The sequence below is a fragment of the Oratosquilla oratoria genome, chromosome 1 (genome assembly GCF_046742065.1).
Source record: "Oratosquilla oratoria isolate Oo_2021 chromosome 1, ASM4674206v1, whole genome shotgun sequence".
Lineage (NCBI taxonomy): Eukaryota > Metazoa > Arthropoda > Malacostraca > Stomatopoda > Squillidae > Oratosquilla > Oratosquilla oratoria.
This window is the reverse complement of record NC_134777.1, coordinates 126,440,372-126,460,869: the sequence shown is the minus strand read 5'-3', so window position 1 is coordinate 126,460,869 and position 20,498 is coordinate 126,440,372. Positions and strand designations below refer to the sequence as shown.

General features: G+C 38.2%; 2 protein-coding genes across 3 annotated transcripts; one reads left to right on the top strand and one right to left on the bottom strand.

Moving 5' to 3' along the window:
* Nucleotides 1–650: 650 nt before the first annotated feature.
* LOC143026602 (NADH dehydrogenase [ubiquinone] 1 alpha subcomplex subunit 7-like) lies at nt 651–4,865 on the top strand. Its single transcript, XM_076187285.1, has 3 exons — nt 651–939; nt 3,555–3,754; nt 4,716–4,865. The coding sequence occupies exons 1-3, from the start codon at nt 880–882 to the stop codon at nt 4,789–4,791; spliced, it is 336 nt and encodes a 111-aa protein (XP_076043400.1). The 5' UTR covers nt 651–879; the 3' UTR covers nt 4,792–4,865.
* A 3,181-nt stretch (nt 4,866–8,046) lies between these two features.
* Aasdh (Aminoadipate-semialdehyde dehydrogenase) lies at nt 8,047–20,434 on the bottom strand. 2 transcript variants are annotated; one of them, XM_076187221.1, is made up of 3 exons: nt 20,087–20,434; nt 17,181–17,266; nt 8,047–11,424 (listed from the first exon to the last, which is right to left on the bottom strand). In XM_076187221.1, exons 2-3 carry the CDS (start codon nt 17,263–17,265, stop codon nt 8,048–8,050), a joined length of 3,462 nt encoding a protein of 1,153 aa, XP_076043336.1. In that variant the 5' UTR covers nt 17,266; nt 20,087–20,434; the 3' UTR covers nt 8,047. The 2 variants fall into 2 exon arrangements, with proteins under 2 accessions (XP_076043336.1, XP_076043329.1); XM_076187214.1 differs by having other exon boundaries at nt 20,184–20,434.
* Nucleotides 20,435–20,498: the final 64 nt, after the last annotated feature.

Sequence of the window (20,498 nt, the reverse complement as noted above, 5' to 3'; positions counted from 1 at the left end):
TGTAGAGGTTGCAAAAAGAACCAGTGTTTCTAAATAGATTCTGTAATAATTTGAGCTGTTTAATCATCTTTCAGGTAATGTTTTTAACCAATACGTTCAAGTCGCAGAAAAAATCTGTATAAAAACCCTTTCTGCCAGAAGCTTCTTCCGACAGATTGTCTCTCTAGATTATATTGTAGTGTCAGAAACTATATCTACTTACCAGTATTAATGTTGCAGCCATTTGTTCTATAGAAGGACCTGAAAATAGTGAAAAAAATCAAATCACTTTGGCAAAATAATATCACCCTCTCTTGTCCCGCTTCTATGGCATTGACGTTTGATGCGACATTATCATCAAGGATTAAACCATTGATTGTTGTTAAAGAAAATCAGCATTATATTTTTTATTGAATTTTAAGAAATTCTTGGTAACGTTAAAAACTGTGCTGGTGGTTTCGGATGTGTTCTTTTGAAAACGCGTATACGATCATATTGCCTTAAGAAGAAATATTTGTTTATATTAAAAGCTAACGGAAATATACTTTTACTTAGAACATTAGATAGAGACAATGAAACTGATAATCATACTATATATTTTATCATGCATTACTAAATTGTCACATGAGCTTGAATAATCCGTTCAAACGAAGCCATTATACGAGGAGTAAGACAAACTTATACGAATGTGTCAAGAAGTTAAATATATATTTCTAAATCTGTACAAGTAATCTGAATGTAGTAGTTTATAAAATTGTGTAAGTTTAATTATATATATTTGTATTATTTCATTTATAATTTAAAATTTCCCCCAAAACACAATCTGCCGTTTCTCTAAAGCAGAAACATCAGCTGTTACTCTTAGGCAAGAACTTGTACATAACAGAATTGTTAGCAAAGATGTCTAAAGCTAGAGATGTTGCACCTATTTTGCAAAGAATTCGGAGTTTCCTGCTCGGGGTAGGTAGTTCTGTGTTCTGATGTACAATTTCCAGATAATAGGTTCAGGGACTGATCTTAAATAAATATGCAATGAAATTGGCACCCATCATTTGATCCGGAAGATAATAATACTATTCATACAGTATTTTATTCAGCATTGATGTTTGTTTTCCTTCTCTCGAATGCCTTGTTATAATTTTTTGGGGGGTGAGGGAAGTCCAAATTTAAATTTCTTTGCAAATTTACAAATTTCAAGTTTGTTGGTAATAGTAATACTAATACCTTCTCCCCAACATTCAATTATAATGATAATTATTATTATTTTGGGGGGGTAAATATTCAGTTGTTACATTGTACATGGGGGCATTATTTTACTTATTCTTTTTCATGAATTTCTGTTGGATTAAGTTTGTAAATTTTCTTAGAATCCACTTTTTTTTTATTACCTTTATGCGGTCTCACTAAACGCCGACCAAATCGACCAACGCCGACCAAAACCACACAATGATGGTTTTTGCTCCTATGCATAATTTATATATAAAAAATAGCATATGGTTGCATTATTTGACCTATTTTCTTTAAAATGTGTGATTTCCATTTAAAATGATCAAAGAGAAGTTACGTTTTTATCCTCTGCAAAATTACCAACTGGCAACCAACGCCGACCAAACCCAAACAATGACGGCTTTTGCTCAAATGTATAATTTTAAATGAAAATTAGCATATGGTTGCATTATTTGACCTATTTTCTTTAAAATGTGTGATTTCCATGTAAAATCATCAAAGAGAAGTTACGTTTTTATCCTCTGCAAAATTACCAACCGTCGACCAAAACCACACAATGACGGTTTTTGCCCAAATGCATAATTTATATATAAAAAATAGCATATGGTTGCATTATTTGACCTATTTTCTTTAAAATGTGTGACTTCCATGTAAAATCATCAATGAGAAGTTACGTTTTTGTCATTTGAGCAAAAGCCGTCATTGTTTGGGTTTGGTCGGCGTTGGTTGCCGGTTGGTAATTTTGCAGAGGATAAAAACGTAACTTTTCTTTGATAATTTTACATGGAAATCACACATTTTAAAGAAAATAGGTCAAATAATGCAACAATATGCTATTTTTTATATATAAATTATGCATTTGATAAAAAACCATCATTGTGTGGTTTTGGTCGGCGTTTAGTGAGACCCACCTTTATGTATTTATATTTTTAAGGTATTTTTCAGTTTCATCTCAAGGTCCCTAGTTACCTAGTATCCCTCTCATGCCACACATTTTTTTTTGTCAACTATATTCAATCTTCAATGACTCCAAATACTGCCATTACATTACCTCAGGTTCTTTCTCCTAATGTTGGCAGCTTGATATATATTCAGTCTTTCTCTCTATGCCTTAACAGCAAAACCTAAAGCTATTTCAGTTGCAGCTATGTATTTTCTTGATTTGGTAAATTTTTAGAAGTGCACACTTATGTAGCATTAGATAAATATTAATCTTGTGAATTATAATACATCAAGGTAATATATGTTTTTCTTGGCAGAAATCAGTAACAGAAAAAGTTGCTAAAAGCAATACATTTACAAATGGAGCTGCAGCAGCTGCTTGAGATGTCATGTTTATTTTGATAGATACAGAGGTCAGAAATTATAGTATGATAAATTCGTCTGTTCCAACCTAACCTATATTTAGTAATGCAGTACCTATAATTCTAGATATAATCAGTATTGCTATTGTTGTCTTTGTCCTTCAAATCTATCAAAACAAAGATGGTATCACAAGGAGTTGCCGTGGCACCATTCGTTTGTGTATTACTCCAACTAACTTTTTCTCTTAATGATTTCTGCCAGGAATAACATGTATTATAATTTGCAATTCCTAATGCTATATTACATAGGTGTGCACTTCAGAAAAAATACTCGATTCTGGTTTTATTTTCCTATTTATTTGGCAAGCAAACCACCTTATCACATTCCTATGTGGGACAAATAATTTTTTTCTCCTTTATATCCTTGTCTAAAGAGGGAGTGGTGGTGAATGAGAGTAGAATATGTGGGGATGAAATGGGTGGGAGTGGATTTATGCCTTTGACTTGGGCTACCTCCCTTGTAAGGGGGAAAAAGGCCTTGGTATGTGTATGTATATCATTGTCCATGCGGTGGAATGTCATTCTTTTGTTTTTCAACAATATATTAGTTTCCCCTGTAATCCATGTGATATGTTTTTCTGGTGACATCTATGTATCTATATAACAAAGGGTTCTTCCCCTTATAAGGGAGGTAGCCAGTTAAAGTATGCACCCACTCCACTCCTATCCACCACCCTTTTTTCCCTGTCGTTTTAGGCCTTTGGATAAAGGGTCCTCCCTTTCTCCTGCCCACTGTCAGGGTCAGAAGCATGGTGACTCTTCCTCGTCGTCCCCTCTAGTGAAAAATAGAGAAAACTGAGATGACATGCTTACCATAATCATCTCCCCAGGGTCTTTTCATCCTTTGCTTTAGTAATTGTTTCATTCTCCATTTAATAGGCCAATAATGGCATATGCTTACATCCCATTTCCAGTATTTTATAGTTATTCACATTTTTTTGTAAGCTAAATTGCAGGTTTTTGTTTTGTTTTGTTTTTTACCAGAGGGAGCACACCACAGCACACAGGATGGAAGGGTTTTATGCAGCACGTACCCAGCCAGACCCAAACCTCCCTCCAGGTGTAAGCCATAAGCTTTCTGCCAACTACTACTATTCTCGTGATGGGAGGCGCAAGGTCCATCCTGCCGAAGTTCTTGCTGAAAATGAAGGTGGAGAAGTGAAGCTTTTAGCTGCAGCTGAAGAGTAAGCAATAAATTGATGGTTCTCTATTTTTGCACTATTCACTTGGGACCATCAACAGGTGGTCCTGTGAGAGGAACTTGAAAACTCTGAACCCCGTCACCTCCCTCCGGAGGTGATCACAAGGAGCTTTAGTTTCACTTCAGTAATCTAGAGTTGTGCATAATTCTTTTAAGACTGGAGACTAGATTCCACTTAGTGCTGATCTTTAGCCTCAGACTCTATATCTTTGGCACAGTATTGTCCCCAGAGATAGAAGCACTAGTCATCATTGACGAAGTATAAATATAGATGACATATCCAGGTTAATTTCTTTGATATGGTGAGTTGCAGTATAGATCTTATTTTGGCATATACCTGGTGATTTTAATCTTTAGTTTTTGTGATCATGAATTAGTTAACTGAAGTCATCCACCATTAGCTAAAACAAAATCTGCAAAGTATAACCAGGTCAGAAGGGTTACATAAGACCAATTTAAAGGGGTTAATTATTTTTATAGTGGAGACCCAGACCTTGGATCAAAAGGAGTCCTCTTGATCATGTACATACATATAAATATCAAAAGGCTATTTTTCCGTGTATGAAAAGTATTGTCAAGTAAGAAAATATACCTATCCTTCAAGGCTTTGTAGTGTTTGTGTGTTAGTAATGAGATTCATCCAGAAGAATGCTATGTTTTCTGGTAATTTGTTTGGTTATAATTTGGGTATTGCATTTTTTCTTCTTCCCAGATGATTGTAATTCCATTGTACAGCTAATTGTAGCTGGAAGTATTAGTCTAGGTCTTGCATTTGGGGTGAAGTGATGTTTGAGGGAGAATAATCATCATCATCATCATCTCCTTGCCAGGGGAATGAATAAACAATTGCATAGAATAGTTTACCTCTTGTCTTTCAGCAGTAACACAGACAGTGACTGATCTTATCTAACTTGAAGCCTAATAACTGTTCTTAATATTTTCAGAGAGGGAGCCGTTGCTGTGACCACAAGACTCCCAAAGACTCCAGGTCCCAACTACCAATATGACAGTGGAATGTAGATTAGATAATGAAAGTGAATGTAAATTAAATAATGTATAGGTGTACAGGATATAAATACATATGTTTAAATTTTTCCAAATAGTATTTTTTCACCTTTCATGTAGAATATTTTCTTGAATATAGAGATAAGATCAATTGAACTACCTAGCTCTTTGAGATGAATTGCCTCCAGGAGGCTGGCTATGGCCACTGGTTCATTTGTTACTCGGAGAGATTTTGTGCTGCTATGTGAAAAAAGTGAGTGTAGGACAATGTTCCTAAGTGCTGTGTGTGATACCTTGTCAAGTGCACCTTTTTTAAAGCGAAATTGGATTTCCACCTGAACTTTTTCCTCTTCTACATATGGGGACTCAATTTTTTTTTTTTTTTTTACACATTTTAATTACCAAACTGGTCTATTGTCACTGTCTAGTGGCACAATATTAGCCATTTATGGGCACTCTTGGTGAACACACAACTTTGTGTATTTCATCCACTAGTTCTCAACATTCTTTGAGTATTAAACTCAAGTTAGGTTTTGTGGCTTTCTTCACATCCAGTGCCTCCAGTAGTTTTTCCATCTCTCTCTCTACTTTTATGTCATGCAACCCCCCAATTATTGAACTTTTTATTCAATTGGGGGAAAGTCCTCAAAGGGACCAATGACGGATCACAAAACAAACACCAGCAAATTGTACAAAACACTCAACAGCATTACACTATCCAACAGCAACACAACATGCTCTCACGCAGCAATAATCACAACAACAGACAACAAGCAAACACACTCATAAATCATTTTGCACAGACAAGCCATCTCACTTCTCACCCTGACGACCGACGCACTATTCGACGTAAGAAAGACTTTCCCATAGACTCAGACTATACACCCTTCATAGACAGTCAGACAAAACACATAATACATAATCTCAAGCACTCATCTGCCTGTGGCCCTGATAACATAAGTAACATCCACCTAAAACACATTGGACCACAAGGTATACATGCACTCACAAACATTGCAAACTACAGCTATTCACACAACACTATACCCGACATCTGGAAGCATGGTAAAATAATCACCATTCCAAACCCAAACAAAGACCCAACAATCCCAACATTGCACCGCCCAATCACACTTCTCTGCACCCCCTCCAAACTCATTGAACACCTAATACTTCAACTTGTCACACCACATATTCCCCTTGCTGACTCACAACACGGTTTTAGGCCACTACACTCCACAAACACTCTTCTGATAAACCTCACACAAAGAATTTTAGATGGCATCAATTCAGATAGGCCCCACCACAGAACACTTCTTATAACATTAGACATTAGTAAAGCTTTTGATGCTATCCCCCGCCACAACCCAACAAATAAAATATGTAACACAGACATGCACAATAACACCAAAAGATGGCTGGCCAATTATCTGGTAGGTAGGAATGCTTATGTGTCATATAATGGCCAATCATCGCACATCAGAAACATTAAGAATGGAGTACCACAGGGCTCTGTTCTATCCCCCACGCTCTTTAATCTATACATGCATGACATACCCACACCAGACACCTCAGAAATACAAATCTCTTCCTACGCAGACGACATAACAATCATATGCACACATTGTAACACAGACAAAGCTGCAGAAATAATCCAGCCATACCTTGATACACTCAACACATGGTTCATCACAAACAGACTCAAAATAGCTCCAACCAAATTTACAGCAACACTTCTCACCAACTGGACAAAAGAACACAAATACATACCTCATCTCTACATCAACAACATTCTAATACCACACACAAACACACCGAAAATTCTTGGTGTTGCATACGATACATCCATGTCTTTCAAACAACACATCACAAACATAAAAAACAAATGCACACCTAGACTTAACGCACTTAAGTCGATCACAGGAACAACATTTGGACAAAACAAAGAAAATAATACAACAATACAGTATACAAACAATACATATGCTCAGTGATGAATTATGCAAGTCCTGCATGGGCTCCTAATCTCAGCGAGACACACCACAACACCCTTCAAATCATACAAAACAAAGCCCTAAAAACAATTACAGGCTGCACATATACAGCACCTACAGACCATTTACACCATGAAACAAAAGTCCTCAAAAGTCAAGGACCACCTCGACATGAGAGGCAGACAAACACTTGCCGCAGCCACCACAAACACATCACACCCACTACACTACATAGCAGAACACTCACACACACCAAGAAACATTAAAACAACACCCAAAGACCTGTATCACACACAGATACTCTCTTCTCTTCCTCCACAACCACCAAATACCAGCCTCCGGAAACATATTCATAATCATATCACTCACTGCTCCATTAACACACTGAAAGACAACACATTGCTGCATGCCAGACCCCTGGATATCCACCCTTCTGAATCCTCTCTCCCACGAGAGGACAGAGTCCACCTGGCCAGACTGCGGTGCGGCCACCACCCAGCACTTCTAAGCTACCAGAAGAGGCTGGATAACCGCATTGTGAACAGCTGCCCAGGATGTAATACTTCACCCCATACCATTCAACACATAATGGAAGACTGCATTATACACAATCATGCACGCAAACAACACAACATACACTCTATAAAGGATTTGTGGGAAAACCCAATTTTGGCTGTGGCATTCCTTGGGGAGACGGGACTGCTGGGACAGACAGTCTAGGGAACGACAACAACAACATGGTTGTTCCTTCAAAATGGACATCACAGCAACCCATTTTCAAAACCTGTCAACACCCTGACTTCCATCAGGAGGTGAAGCCTTGAGAGGCTGACACAATATCTGGACTGGCCCCAAGAACTATATCAACTTCAGCTGTATTTCTTACACCTTTTCACATATGGACAGCTGACAACCAGCACCTGCTCCCCTCCCCCTACCACTTTAAGTCAGTGACACAAAAACAGTAACACAGTTTAAGATCAAACTGGATGCTGAAAGATACAAGAGCGGGTCACTACGAGCATAGCTCTCTTCCCATAAAATACAACTAGGTAAATACAACACAGACAATAGTCTAATCTTTCTCCCAAGAATGAACTGTGGAAGGACCTGAAGATTTAGTAAAACTTGAAACAACAGTTATTGTTATTCAACAAATTTCTCTAACATGAGGCAGCTTGAAATCAAGGTAATGCTGTTCAAATCGTGTATCCACCAGGAACAAGGTCATTTTATTGGCACAGGAAATTTTATATGGATAAATAAAACAAAGGCAATCAGGAAGATGTTTTAAAACAATACAAAAAATCATCTCTACAGCCAATATACACTTTACTGTTATAAAATATAGGGGAGGAAAACACTTCCCCTGGAAATTTATACTCTGCAACAATGCTTGTTTGAAGAGAAGAGCCAGCTTCTGTTACATAATTGTTTACAGTAGATGCATAATAAAGTTTATTCATGGTAATCCTACCAGCAGTTTCACAGGTAATAACCATAAGACTATGAAATGTATCAGTAACAAAATTATACATGAATGGAGTAGAATAAATAGGACTCTTTCCTTTAATTTCCATTAACAGATCACCATCACTATCAAGAATGTACGTTTTACTATCATGAGAACCAATAGCAATTATCTCTTTACCAAATGCCTTGTTTACAAATGGAGAACTAAATATTGGACCTTCTGTTTGGAAATGCCATAACGAATTACCTTCATATGACATGCAATAAAGGCAGCCATCAACACATCCAAACAGTACACCACACAATGCTGCAGCAGGTGAACTGAAGAGTGGCTTACCTATATTTTCTTTCCATTTGATGCATCCTGTTTCTTTGGTAAGTGATGCTACAATTCCATCTAATGTTCCAACAATCACAGACTCATTTACAAGAATAGGTGAGGCAAAAATACTACCCAATGATATGCGGCACCTCCATACTAGAACACCATCACATCCTACACAATAAAGGTATTGATCATGAGAACCAAAATAAACAAAGCCTGAGTGAGGATCAACTATTGGTGAACTCTTCACTTCACCCCCAGTTTTGAATTTCCATAAAATATTGCCCTTTTCTATACTGATGCAATATAGATAACCATCATAGCACCCAATGTAAACACATGTTCCGTCAGAAGAGACACATGGTGAAGACTCGATTCGGTCTCCAAGTTTAAGGGACCATTTCTCTTCACCTGTCTCTTTTACACAAATGAACCTGTGTGAATGAGAACCAACAAATATCAATGAAGTACAATTATTTCTGTGCACAAGAAGTGGGGAACTGTCTATACATTTATTTGTATCATACTTCCATAATAACTGTAAACATGACGGAAAAGATTGCAAAGATATTTCTAATCGGCCAATTTGTACTTGACCTCTTCGGCTAACGTGAGTGTAAGAGCTGCTACTACTACTACTACTACTATCACTGTTACTACTGTGGCTGCAATATTTTGTTCTTTTTCTTGAGTTATGATTTTTAGTGCTGTCCTCAAGAGAATGTTTTTTTTCTAAACAGTGGTTTTTCATATCAATATTACAGCACTGTGCACATGTAGGTTCACAATCATTACATAAACAACTTTTATCTGCTTTCTCTTTGTCATGGTATGACTTTTCAATTAGGTCAATAACTTCATTTAAGGGGCTGTGTAACAATTTATCTAACAATACAGAAATCACACACCCTAGTTTTTGTTCAACTTGATTTACAAATGAAACTGCTTCTAGTGACTGACCACCGAGTTCTAAAAAGTTTTTGCTACTATATTGTGTATATTCATTTAAATATGGACTGAGCAAACTATGAACCACTTTCTTCACACTTTTACATCCACAGTTCTTTGGTAAACTTTCATCTTTTTCATCCATGTTTTCTTCCTTTGTCAATCCCTTCAATATATTCATCTCTCTTGTCTTGTACATGATCTTTAACTTCTTCATGTCCACTTTACCATTCATACTATGAGGCAGTTTAGCGAGTGAAATAACTTCATCAGGGAGTTTCCAGGACACAAGGTTCTTTTTCAAAAATTGGTAAATCTCGGAACTGACATGAGAGCTTTGAATCTTTGGAACAATAAAGAGGATGATTTTTTTTGCCACTGCCAAACTACAGCAATTTGTCACCTGTGTGTGTGTCTGACAAGTAAGGTTTATTTCAGATAGACTTATTCGCTTCCCATTTCGTTTGACCACTGAATCAGTTCTTCCTAAAGCAAATATTTTTCCACCTCTAATTAAACCAACATCACCTGTTTTAACTGCATACTCTGATTTTACCTTCAGATCTGAATTTTGACCAGAATCTTTATTCTCACTGGTATATGAAAAGGTGACCTGTCCATTTTGAGACCTATCTACGTTTTTACTGATCCATCTGCTTCTCTTATGACCTGAGTGTTCCTTTTCAGATCCTTCTGCAATCCAACAATACCTAGTTTCACTGGAAATCCATAAATCACCTCTTCCATAAAAAATTTCACTTCCATCTGTAGAATTCCTAACCTTAAGTACTGTGTCGGTCAGTGGCATGCCAATACTCACCCATTTTTCTGTCGGGCATTTTTTCAAATTGGGATCAAAAGATACTGAGGGATTCTTAAGCTTTTCTGAAACATCCTTAGTTTTTATACTATTTCCTTTGATATCTATTCCTGCATTCACAGCAGGGATATTACTTGTAACTGTTGTAGAGGTAAAAAGACATATTTCTTGGACTGATGCCCAGCATGAAACTTCTGTAACACCATATAGATTAAAGATTCGTGTTGTACAGCCAGGACTAACCCATGTAATCAATGTATCAATACTGGGACACATCTCACCACCTAAAGCCAAGATGCGAAGAGGTGACTTTGGACACAGTAACTTATCCTTTAAATTCTGCACTCCTAAACTGAACATAAGACTTGGTGTTGCCTGTAAAATTGTTGTGCAACATGAGCATAATATTTCCAGCACACATTTTGGCCTGCACAATAAATGGGGAGGAACGGTTACCAATTCTGCACCATTTTCAAGCCCAACAAAGATGTCAACAACACTTGGGTCAAAAGTCAATGGAGAAGCACAGAATATAACATCTTCCTTTTGCACTCTAAAAATTCTAGAAAAGTCAACTATATTTGGTTGGATGCAACTATGGGGAACATATACTATCTTTGGAACACCGGTGGTACCTGATGTTGGAATGACATAAGCCAAATTTTCTATGTTTCCATTGTCTAAATGTGAATTCTCTTCTGAGACTTTTGTATTTAGTTTAACATAAAGAAACTTTTTCTGAAAGATATACAAAGTTCTAAGAATTTCATAGTCAATACTATTGATTTTATTTACAACTGACTCTTCCACAATGATAAACTGCATGGATGTACGTTGCACATAGTTCTTACATTCTTCTGATGTATAGTCAGGTGAGAAATAAAAATAAGCTCCTTTACAAAGGATTCCAAGAATAGAAGCAATAGTGTGAACTCCTGGCCATGCAAGAAGTCCAGTTAGAACATCACTTACACATCTAATCTGACCTCCTTCTGAGCTTGAATGTTGTACCTGAAGTAGCATGGAAGCAATGTTCTGACTAGCACCCAGGAGCTCTGCATAGGTGTAACTCTGTCGAACTCCTTCATCTAGAAAGTTGAACACACAAAAGATTGTATAAACTAAATATACTAAGGCAGAAATATATACTGAAGTTAGTAATGTTACTAATGATTTCTGAGGGAAGGTCCATTTTATTTTTTGTAGGCCACCGTGCTACTTTATTTAAGCTTGGGTGTTCTCAGCAGCTCTTTTGTACCGGTAGTTGCAATGTTGGGTTATCATTGTCTGCTCAACTTCATATGTGAGCACTTTGGTGTTATGTTCTAGATCTGATGTTGGGAAATTACTTGTGAAGAGGTTGAATGATGTGGGTGAAATTACTGCTCCTTGGAGATTCCATTCTACAATTTTTCTATCCTGGAAACTTGGTTTTGATTGATTTATAAGATTTATGGCCTGTATAGTTCCTCTTTACAAGGGAAAAGGGGACAAGTGTGAATGTAGTAGTTTCAGAGGGATTAGCCTGTTAAGTGTAGTAGGAAAGGCTTATGGGAGGATCTTAATTGAGAGGATTACGAGAGGAACAGAAGGAGTAATTGGTGAGGAACAGTGTGGATTTAGGACAGGTAGAGGTTGTGTAAATCAGATCTTTGTGGTAAGACAGATATGTGAGAAAGCTATAGGAAAGGGGAAGGATGTTTTTTGGGCTTTTATGGATCTGGAAAAGGCTTATGATAGGGTAGACAGAAAGGCACTGTGGGAGGTTATGCAGATTTATGGGATAGGAGGAAAGCTTCTGGGAGCTGTCAAGAGTTTTTATGAGAGTAGTAGAGCTTGTGTCAGGATTAGAAATGGAGAGAGTGAGTGGTTTGAAGTAAAGGTGGGACTTCGTCAAGGATGCGTTATGTCGCCCTGGCTGTTCAATTTATACATGGATGGGGTGGTGCGTGAGGTGAATGCTAGAGTAGTGGGTCAGGGATTGGAGATGGTTAAAGAAAATGGAGAAAAGTGGGAGGTGAACCAGCTGTTGTTTGCGGACGACACTGCGCTTGTGGCAGGGTCAGAGGAGGGATTGAGGAAGCTGGTGGCAGAGTTTGGGAGAGTATGTGATAGAAGAAAGCTAAAGATAAATGTGGGTAAAAGTAAGGTGATGAGATGTACAAGGGGTGAAAGTGGCAGTAGACTGGAAGTGAACATTAAGGGAGAGCGACTGGAGGAAGTGGATAGTTTTAGATACTTGGGTGCAAGTGTAGCAGGAAAAGAAGGGGTGAAGGTGGAGGTAGAATGTAGATTGAGAGAAGCGAGTAAATGCCTTGGTGGATTAAAGAGTGTAATGAGGAATAGACATTTGGGAATGGATGCGAAGAGGAGACTATATGAAGGAGTGATTGTGCCAACAGCACTGTATGGGGCAGAAACATGGAACATAAGAGAAGAAGAGAGAAGGAGGTTTGAATGTGTTTGAGATGAGGTGTCTGAGAAGTATGGTGGGGGTTACTAGGCTGGATAGAGTGAGAAATGAGGAGGTGAGGAGGAGAATAGGGGTGAAAAAGGATTTGGGAGATAGGGTAGATGAAAGAATATAAGGATGGTTTGGACACATGGAAAGAATGAGTGAAGAAAGACTAGTAAAAGAGGTATGGAAGGCAGATGTGGAGGGAGTGAACATGAGGGGACGTCCTAGGATGAGGTGGATGGATGGGGTGAAGGGGGCTTTGGGGAAGAGGGGAATGTCTGTTGAGGAAGGAAGGGAGAGGACGGAAGACAGAGGTGAGTGGAGAATGGTTGTATATGGATGATGTTGTGATTGCATGAGGAGGAATGGGCGGGGGGGTGGGGGGTGGGGTAGTATGTGTGAGTAAATTTTGACGCAGCCTGAAGGGATTTCTCCCCGTCCTCTCCTTATATGCAAGGGGGGACGGAGAGGGGGGGTCGCCGATTAAATGAAGCGGCCTTGCTGTGGATGTGCTGTGTCTTGCGACACTGCTTCTGACCCAGGGCGGTGGGCAGGGTGCAGGGATGACCCGTCATCCAGGAGGTGCTCAGATGAGAGGGAGGGTGGGAGGGGTGTGGAGTGTATTTAGGGATGAAATGGGTGGGAGGGGTGTGGAGTGTATTTAGGGATGAAATGGGTGGGAGTGTTTTTATGCCTTTCCCTTTTTGGCTACCTCCCTTGGAAGGGGGAAAAAGCCTTGGTATATGTATGTATGTATGGCCTTTAGCCAAGTGCCAGAGCCATAGGTGGAAACTTGGTTGATTTGGGGTACTCTGCACTGTTGAAGTATGGAAGACAAATGAGTGGAAGGATGGTGAGCTAAACACAGAGAACAGTTAGTTTTATTTACCGACATTTTGTCCTTACCAGGACATTCTCATGTACTTTGAGAATGTCCTAGTAAGGACAAAATGTTGGTGAATAAAACTCTAACTGTTCTCTGTGTTTAGCTCACTGTCCTTTTACTCTGCACTGTCTGCACACTGATTTTTTTTTTTATAGTTATTGTTGTGGATGTTTGTCTCTTTTTTAATAGTTTGTGTCTAGGAACTTTATCAAATGCCTTGTTTATATCCATTGCTATTATGACTGTTCTTTCTGGTGGTGCTCTCTTGTTAAATATCTCCAGCATTTGTTATGTAATGTTTATGAGAAATATGCTGGTAAAGTTGCCCTTCTTGAACTCATGTTGGTTTTTGGGAGGTGGGTAAATTACACATATTTCTTTATGCAATTCTTTTTTAATCAGCTTGATTTTGGTGGACAGTACAGTAGGTTACTGGACTTTCTGTTTGTTTATTTGGTTTTAATATGGTTATTATACAGGTCTTTTTCAGACTATTGGCATTTTGTTGTACAACCAAAAGCACATGAAAGTTTCAGTCAAGGCTTTCATTGCAATTGGGCTGAGGTTCTTTAAATGGATGTTTGAAATTTTATCAGGGTTTTATGCATGCAGCATGGATGTTTTCAAATTTCTTTATTGCTCCTATCACAACTTTGCTTGAGATGAAGTGGGGGAGGCATGGCATCTGTGTCTGATTTTATTTTTTGTATCTCCTTAGTTATTGTTTTTATTTTATAGATACTTGAGTTTCAAACTTTTGGTGATGTGTTTGTTGATGACACTGCACTGCTGTTTTGGTCATGGTATTTTTCGTTGGATTCAGAGTACAAAGTGCTAACCATTGTAATGCTTCTGATCTGAGCAGTAGGTGGGGTATAGAAACCCTTCATCTACAAGGAGCCAAGATAAAAAGGGACAACAAATGGGTGCTGTATGAGTGGGAAATGGGTGAAGGGTGGGTGGTCTTGGTTAGGCCACCCCAATTATAAGAAGGAGATAGGCTTTGGGTATTATATTTGTGCATGTATTTTTCCTTGGGTTGCTCCCAATGCACTGGAGAAGGGTGGGTTCATTTTTGAGTTCTAATTTTTTTTTTTTTTTTTTAATGGTGCTCCACATTTGTTTCTTGTTTTCCAATTTGTTGTACTTGTGCTTTTTTCTTGTTCTTTATTTATTCTGTCACATCTTTGTTTAGTTGTTGTAACAGTTCTTTATCTTGTTCTGTGAGTTTCTGTTTGGTTTCTAGTTTATTTTTTAATGTGGCTACCTAGTATGTAGTTGTATTTTCATGTAGCCTTTTGGAATATAAATCTTGCTGATTTTCTGAATAGCCAATGCTATCTCTGCAACTGTATGCACGAGGATTGGTCTACGGTTGAGGTACCTAATTTCTTTTCTGTTTCCTTTTTTGTAGTTTATGTGTGTAGATTTCATTTTCATTCAAATTCCATGGTGATCTTTTGGAAAATAGTCAGAGGGGAGGTCATGTATAGTTTCCTATGAAATTTGTGTTTGGTGGAAGGGTGAATACACAGCTATGTCAGAGGAAGTTACTTGTTGGTTATATTGAGGAGCTTGTATGATGGGTTGCTGGAATTTGATACATTTAAGTTAAGGAGTTGTTCCAGTATTTTATTCCTTCTTTGGTCAGCTGTTTGCTTGTTTAACTAAACTGGATGGTCTGCATTCATGTCATCTGTCAGTGTTGAGGTTTGATGGTGAGTTGAGTGGTTAGAGTTGACGGATGTAGGCCATGATGGTAAATGGAATGAGTGAATAGTCTAAGGTGAAAGTGGGGCTGTGCCAGTGTTGTATAAAGTCAACATAGTTGTTCAATGTGTATATGAATGTGATGGTGAGACAGGTAAATGTGAAGGTGTTAGGCAGGGTTTTGGAGTTAGTGAGAGGTGAGGGAAATGGGGGTGAGCCAGTTGTTGTTTGCAAACAACACTGCACTTGTAACTGAACTGGAGGATAGACTGGAGCAGTTAGTAGTAGACTTTGGGAGGAAGAAATGTGGGTGGAAGAAATTGAAATGTGGGCAAAATGTAGAGACTGAGATTGTTGGCGGGTTGGAGTTGAGGTTAATGGGCAAGAGGCTGGATGATGTGGAGAACTTTAAGTATTTGGGGTCACATGTGGCAGGGAATAGAGTGATTGGGGGTGGAGGGGAAGTTGATTAAGCAATTATTTGTTGCCTTGAGGTTCACAAAGTAAAATTCCTGCAGCCCCACAGCAATGGGCAATAGTCCTTGGACCCTCCCATAGATCTCTATGAGAAGAAACTTCAGACTTTTCTGCATTGTATTGATGTTTACATAATGGTTTCTTTCCAGAGAGATCTATGAGAGGGCCTAAGGACTATTGCTGCCCATTTTAGGGCTGTAAATTCCCAGTCAGTGAGGCCTGAGGTAACAATTGTTATCATCATCATCATCATATTACATGTAGATGAGAAAAGTGGTCACTCTGTAATGAAGCAGTGGGGGTTAACCTGTCAAGCCCTGCTGTGGAAATGCTATGTCTTGCTGCTTCACCTCTGACCCGAGTAGTGTGGTGGGGGGAAAAGGACGACTCTTCATCCACAAGTGTTAAAATGGGGGAGAGCAATGAATGGGTTTTGGATAAATGTGGGATGGGTGTAGGGTGGCTATATGTTTTGATTCAGCTGCCCCACTTACAAAGGGAAAAGGCCATTTTGGTATGTATATAATACATACCCCAAATGTACACACCACACCAAGGACAGTACAGACACTCCTCTACTTACGTTAATTCGTTTTACGTTTTTTCGATTTTACGTTTGAGCTGACTGTAAAAAAAAAAAAAAAATTGTAAATTTTTTTTTTAGTGAATTTTTGAGTTTAGCGCGCTCTCCATAGTACGAGACGTTCAAACTATACTTACGCATGACGCTGCATCCATTGTTTACATGGCACAAACGACAGACTGAACGTGCCTTGCCTCCTCCTCCTCCCCCTCCTCCTTCTCCAATATCTCACTTTATGTTGCTTGAATTTTATTTATTTGAAATTAATATTATTATTTTACAATGTTATGTTTATAATTAATGATTTAGGGGTGTTTTATAAGATACGGTAATAGAATTTATGGATGTATAGTACAGTATGAACTGTCATACATTACTGGAACGTACAGTAACAACTTACGTTCATTTTCACGTTACGTTCGGCCGTTCGGAACGTAACTAAAATGTAAGTTGAGGAGCGTCTGTACATATCATCCACATAAATTCTCACACTCACTCACATAAATTTAACACAGTAATACAACATGTCTTTTCTGATAGATCAATGGGTTGATCTGGGGCCATTATCAATTACCATGAGGCCATGGGTTTTCTGCAAAAGGAACTCAAGGCAAGGGAATTGATGAATCAATCCATTGCCCCTGGTGTCTCTTGCAGAAGACCTGTGGTCTTCAGGTAACTGGCAACATCAACAGAAACAGCATGAGAATGAGACCACTAATAACATTACCTTCAAAGCTTGTTACTGCAATTCTTTTTTCATTAGTCTTGGCAACCTGAATAAACTTGTCACCCAGCCTCTGTGCCACATTCATACTGGAAAAAGATGATAAAAAAATTAAACATCATAAGACAACTCACTAAGCCTGACACATACATATCATTATAATACATATATCCCAAAAGACCTTTTCTTCCTTATAATAAGGTGACCAAGCCAAATCATACATCAATTTCTTTTAATGTGGCTATCTAATATGTAGTTGTTGTATTTCTTCATGTAGTCTTTAGGAATATAAATCTTGCTGGCCTTCTGAACAGTTAATGCTATCTCTATTGTGTGAACATTGTGATGAATGTGTATAGGTGGTAAAAGGAACATGGGCTGAGGGAAATACTTTTATTCCTAACTAGTTTTACTCGAGTGGCTTCTTCAGAGGAATGAAGAAGCCACTCACGCAAAACTAGTTAGGAATAAAAGTATTCCTCTCAGCCCGTGTTCCCTTTACCACCTATTCACTATCTCTACTACTGTTCTGTGATGCATGGGGACTGGTCTGTGGTAAAGATATTTAATTTCTTTTAAGTATCTACCTCCTTTTAGTACCTCATGGATGACGGAATGGTCATCCCTGTCCCTCTCCATACTGCTTGGGACAGAAGCAATGCTGCAAGACACAGCACTTCCATAGCAGGGCCTGACACCTAGAACTGGTTTAGCCTCACAGCTTCATTACATGGCATTCCCCTCATCATACATTAAAATAAATCAAATAAATCAAATAAATAAAGAAGATAACATCCCTACAGGTTGTATCACTTTCTTGTCCATGTACAACCACTGTTCATTTGCTCCCATCTTTTGCACTCTTTCTCCCTTGCTCAACAGATATTCCTCTTGCATCCAATGCCCTCTTCAACCTGTCTACCCACCTCATTCTTGTCTTTCTCTCAGGTTTACTACCTACACTTCTGCTTCTCTTTTTGTTAGCATTTCCTCACCCATTCTTTCCATCTACCCAAACCACCTCATCTTTCTTTGATCAACCCAATATATCAGCTCCCTTTCTACTTCACCTCCAATTTTCCAGCTTATCCATCCTTGGAATACCACTATACTTCTGGGGCACATCTCAAATGTACTCTGGGTCTTCCTTTCTATCTCAGAATCCAAGTTTTATTTCCAAACTGTCCTTTGGCCACAATTATTCCCTTGTAATCATCCCAAAATGCCTATTTCTTGTGACACTTTTCACTTCCCTTACCCCAATATCTACTTGCCTCACTCTATAATTCCCTTCCACCACTTCCCCTCCAAACTCCTGCTCCTTAAACTTACCTCCATCGCACTACCACATTCACCCCTTGTACATCTGGGTACCTAAATCTCATTACTTTACTCGACCACATTTACTTTAAGCTTCCTCCTCTAACATACCTCCCCAAACTGCTTCATTTTTATCTTTCAGCTGAGCTATAAGTGCAGTATCATCTGCAAACAACAACTGGCTCATCCTCCTAACTTCACTAACTCTAAAGAAGCATCCTTGCATTTACTTCCCTTATTGCCCTGCCCATAAACATGTGTGTTAAATAGGAATTAAAAGGAGACATGGGCATCTGGAGGGGGGAGTTTCACCCCCTAAAAATACAGAGAATGTTTGAAACTCTGCTCGTTTTCACATATAATTTTGTTACATTTTTTTAAGTTATAGAATATCAGTGTATGATTGATGAAAGTTAAAATCGAACTGATGAAGATAAGGTAAAGATATGCCTATGTTGCCAATTTGAAGTATCTTGACATAACCCTATACTTATACCCGGTACTGTCTTCCACCATCCACCACCCCAAAAGACCCTCAAAATTTAATTTTTGGATTATGCTTTTGCCAAAATTGTGATCAGCAACATCAAAAACTCTGTGAGCAACCAAATAATATTCTAGACATTATTTACATGTTTTATGCAAAATGCACACGGTGATTAGCATGAGTGCTAGACCATCTGGTGGTGTTGTACTAATTACCGACAACTGTGTAAAACCATAAGTACAGTATAATACATTTGATCCCCCAACTACAAAAGTTACTGCATATGCCCCTGAAGAGTGGCTCTCATTGGATGAAGAAATTATGTGACCCGAGGATAACTTTTTGTCCGCTCCATATTTCTGAGTCGATGAAGGAGAGGTCACCATATAATAAATTGGTGGGGACAAACCAGATCCTGCTGTAGGGGTATTGTGTCTTATTACACTGACTTGTCCCAAGAGGCATCATGGGTGTTAGCGATGAGTCTTCATCTATGAGGTACTATGATGGTCAGGGCGATGAGTTTTTCTCACCAGTTTTGTATAGGTGTGGGTTAATTGGTGAATGGACAATTCCCTAACAGACAAAACCCCAATCAGTATGTGTAGTTTATATCCTCCCCCCAATTTTCCTATTGGGGTTTTGTCTGCTATGCAGATTGGGATTTTGTCATATGTTCAGGTTAATTATGGGACAGGTGTATGTTTTAAATTTGCCAACCCTTGCATGGAAGAAAAGTACTTTTAGAATGCACCTTTATTACCATAAGTTTTATTTATCTATTTTTGTGCAAGGTGTATAGTCACCAAAGTTCATGTACGAAAAATAAATTAAAATACAAATATCATAAATTACAAGTAACAATGCAGATAAACAGATGGTAAACAGTTACAAGCTTCTAATACGGCCAATGGCCGTTCGTGTTACTATTCACAAACCGAAATTTGTAAATAGTGCACACCGAAATAAAGGAAAACAAAAGGAATGTAAATGTACATATTATCATTATGGTATAGCGGTCCAACCTGTTGACCAACCCACACATTGTTAAACACGTCATAATAGTTAACCAATAGCCTGTGTTATGACTACAGGAAATTACCTTAATTTACATATATAAAGGAGGGATTATTGGAAATTAATTTTATCATGTTAAGCCTACGTAGGGTGTGGTTCAGTTCAGTAACTTTGCGGTGTACCTTTGTTTTGATTCTTGCTATATTCCCGCTTTGCAGTGATAGTAACAGTTGCCAGTCATTACCAATGAAAAATAAATATGGCAATGCTCTCGAGAAAATTATATACTCTGATTGATGTTAGAAGGCGAAAAATAAATTCTAAAACTGAAGAAATAAGTGCATATAGTCATTATCATTATCATGAAGAAACTTAATTTTATCATCGAAGCCTGTGCTTTCTAACCCTAAATTTGTTTTGTAATTATCAAATACTCATGAATATTTATATTTTTGGATACCCTCTTGAAACAACAAAGTTTTGGCTTTGAAAAAAAA

Bases quoted from the DNA above. Each gene is read 5' to 3' on its own strand.
- LOC143026602 (XM_076187285.1), top strand. From the start codon at position 880: ATGTCTAAAGCTAGAGATGTTGCACCTATTTTGCAAAGAATTCGGAGT. The intron at 940-3,554 runs GTAGGTAGTTCT...GTTTTTTACCAG, and splicing joins TTCGGAGTTTCCTGCTCGGG to AGGGAGCACACCACAGCACA. The intron at 3,755-4,715 runs GTAAGCAATAAA...TAATATTTTCAG, and splicing joins CTTTTAGCTGCAGCTGAAGA to AGAGGGAGCCGTTGCTGTGA.
- Aasdh (XM_076187221.1), bottom strand. From the start codon at position 17,265: ATGAATGTGGCACAGAGGCTGGGTGACAAGTTTATTCAGGTTGCCAAG. The intron at 11,425-17,180 runs GTAATGTTATTA...TCAACTTTCTAG, and splicing joins TGCAGTAACAAGCTTTGAAG to ATGAAGGAGTTCGACAGAGT.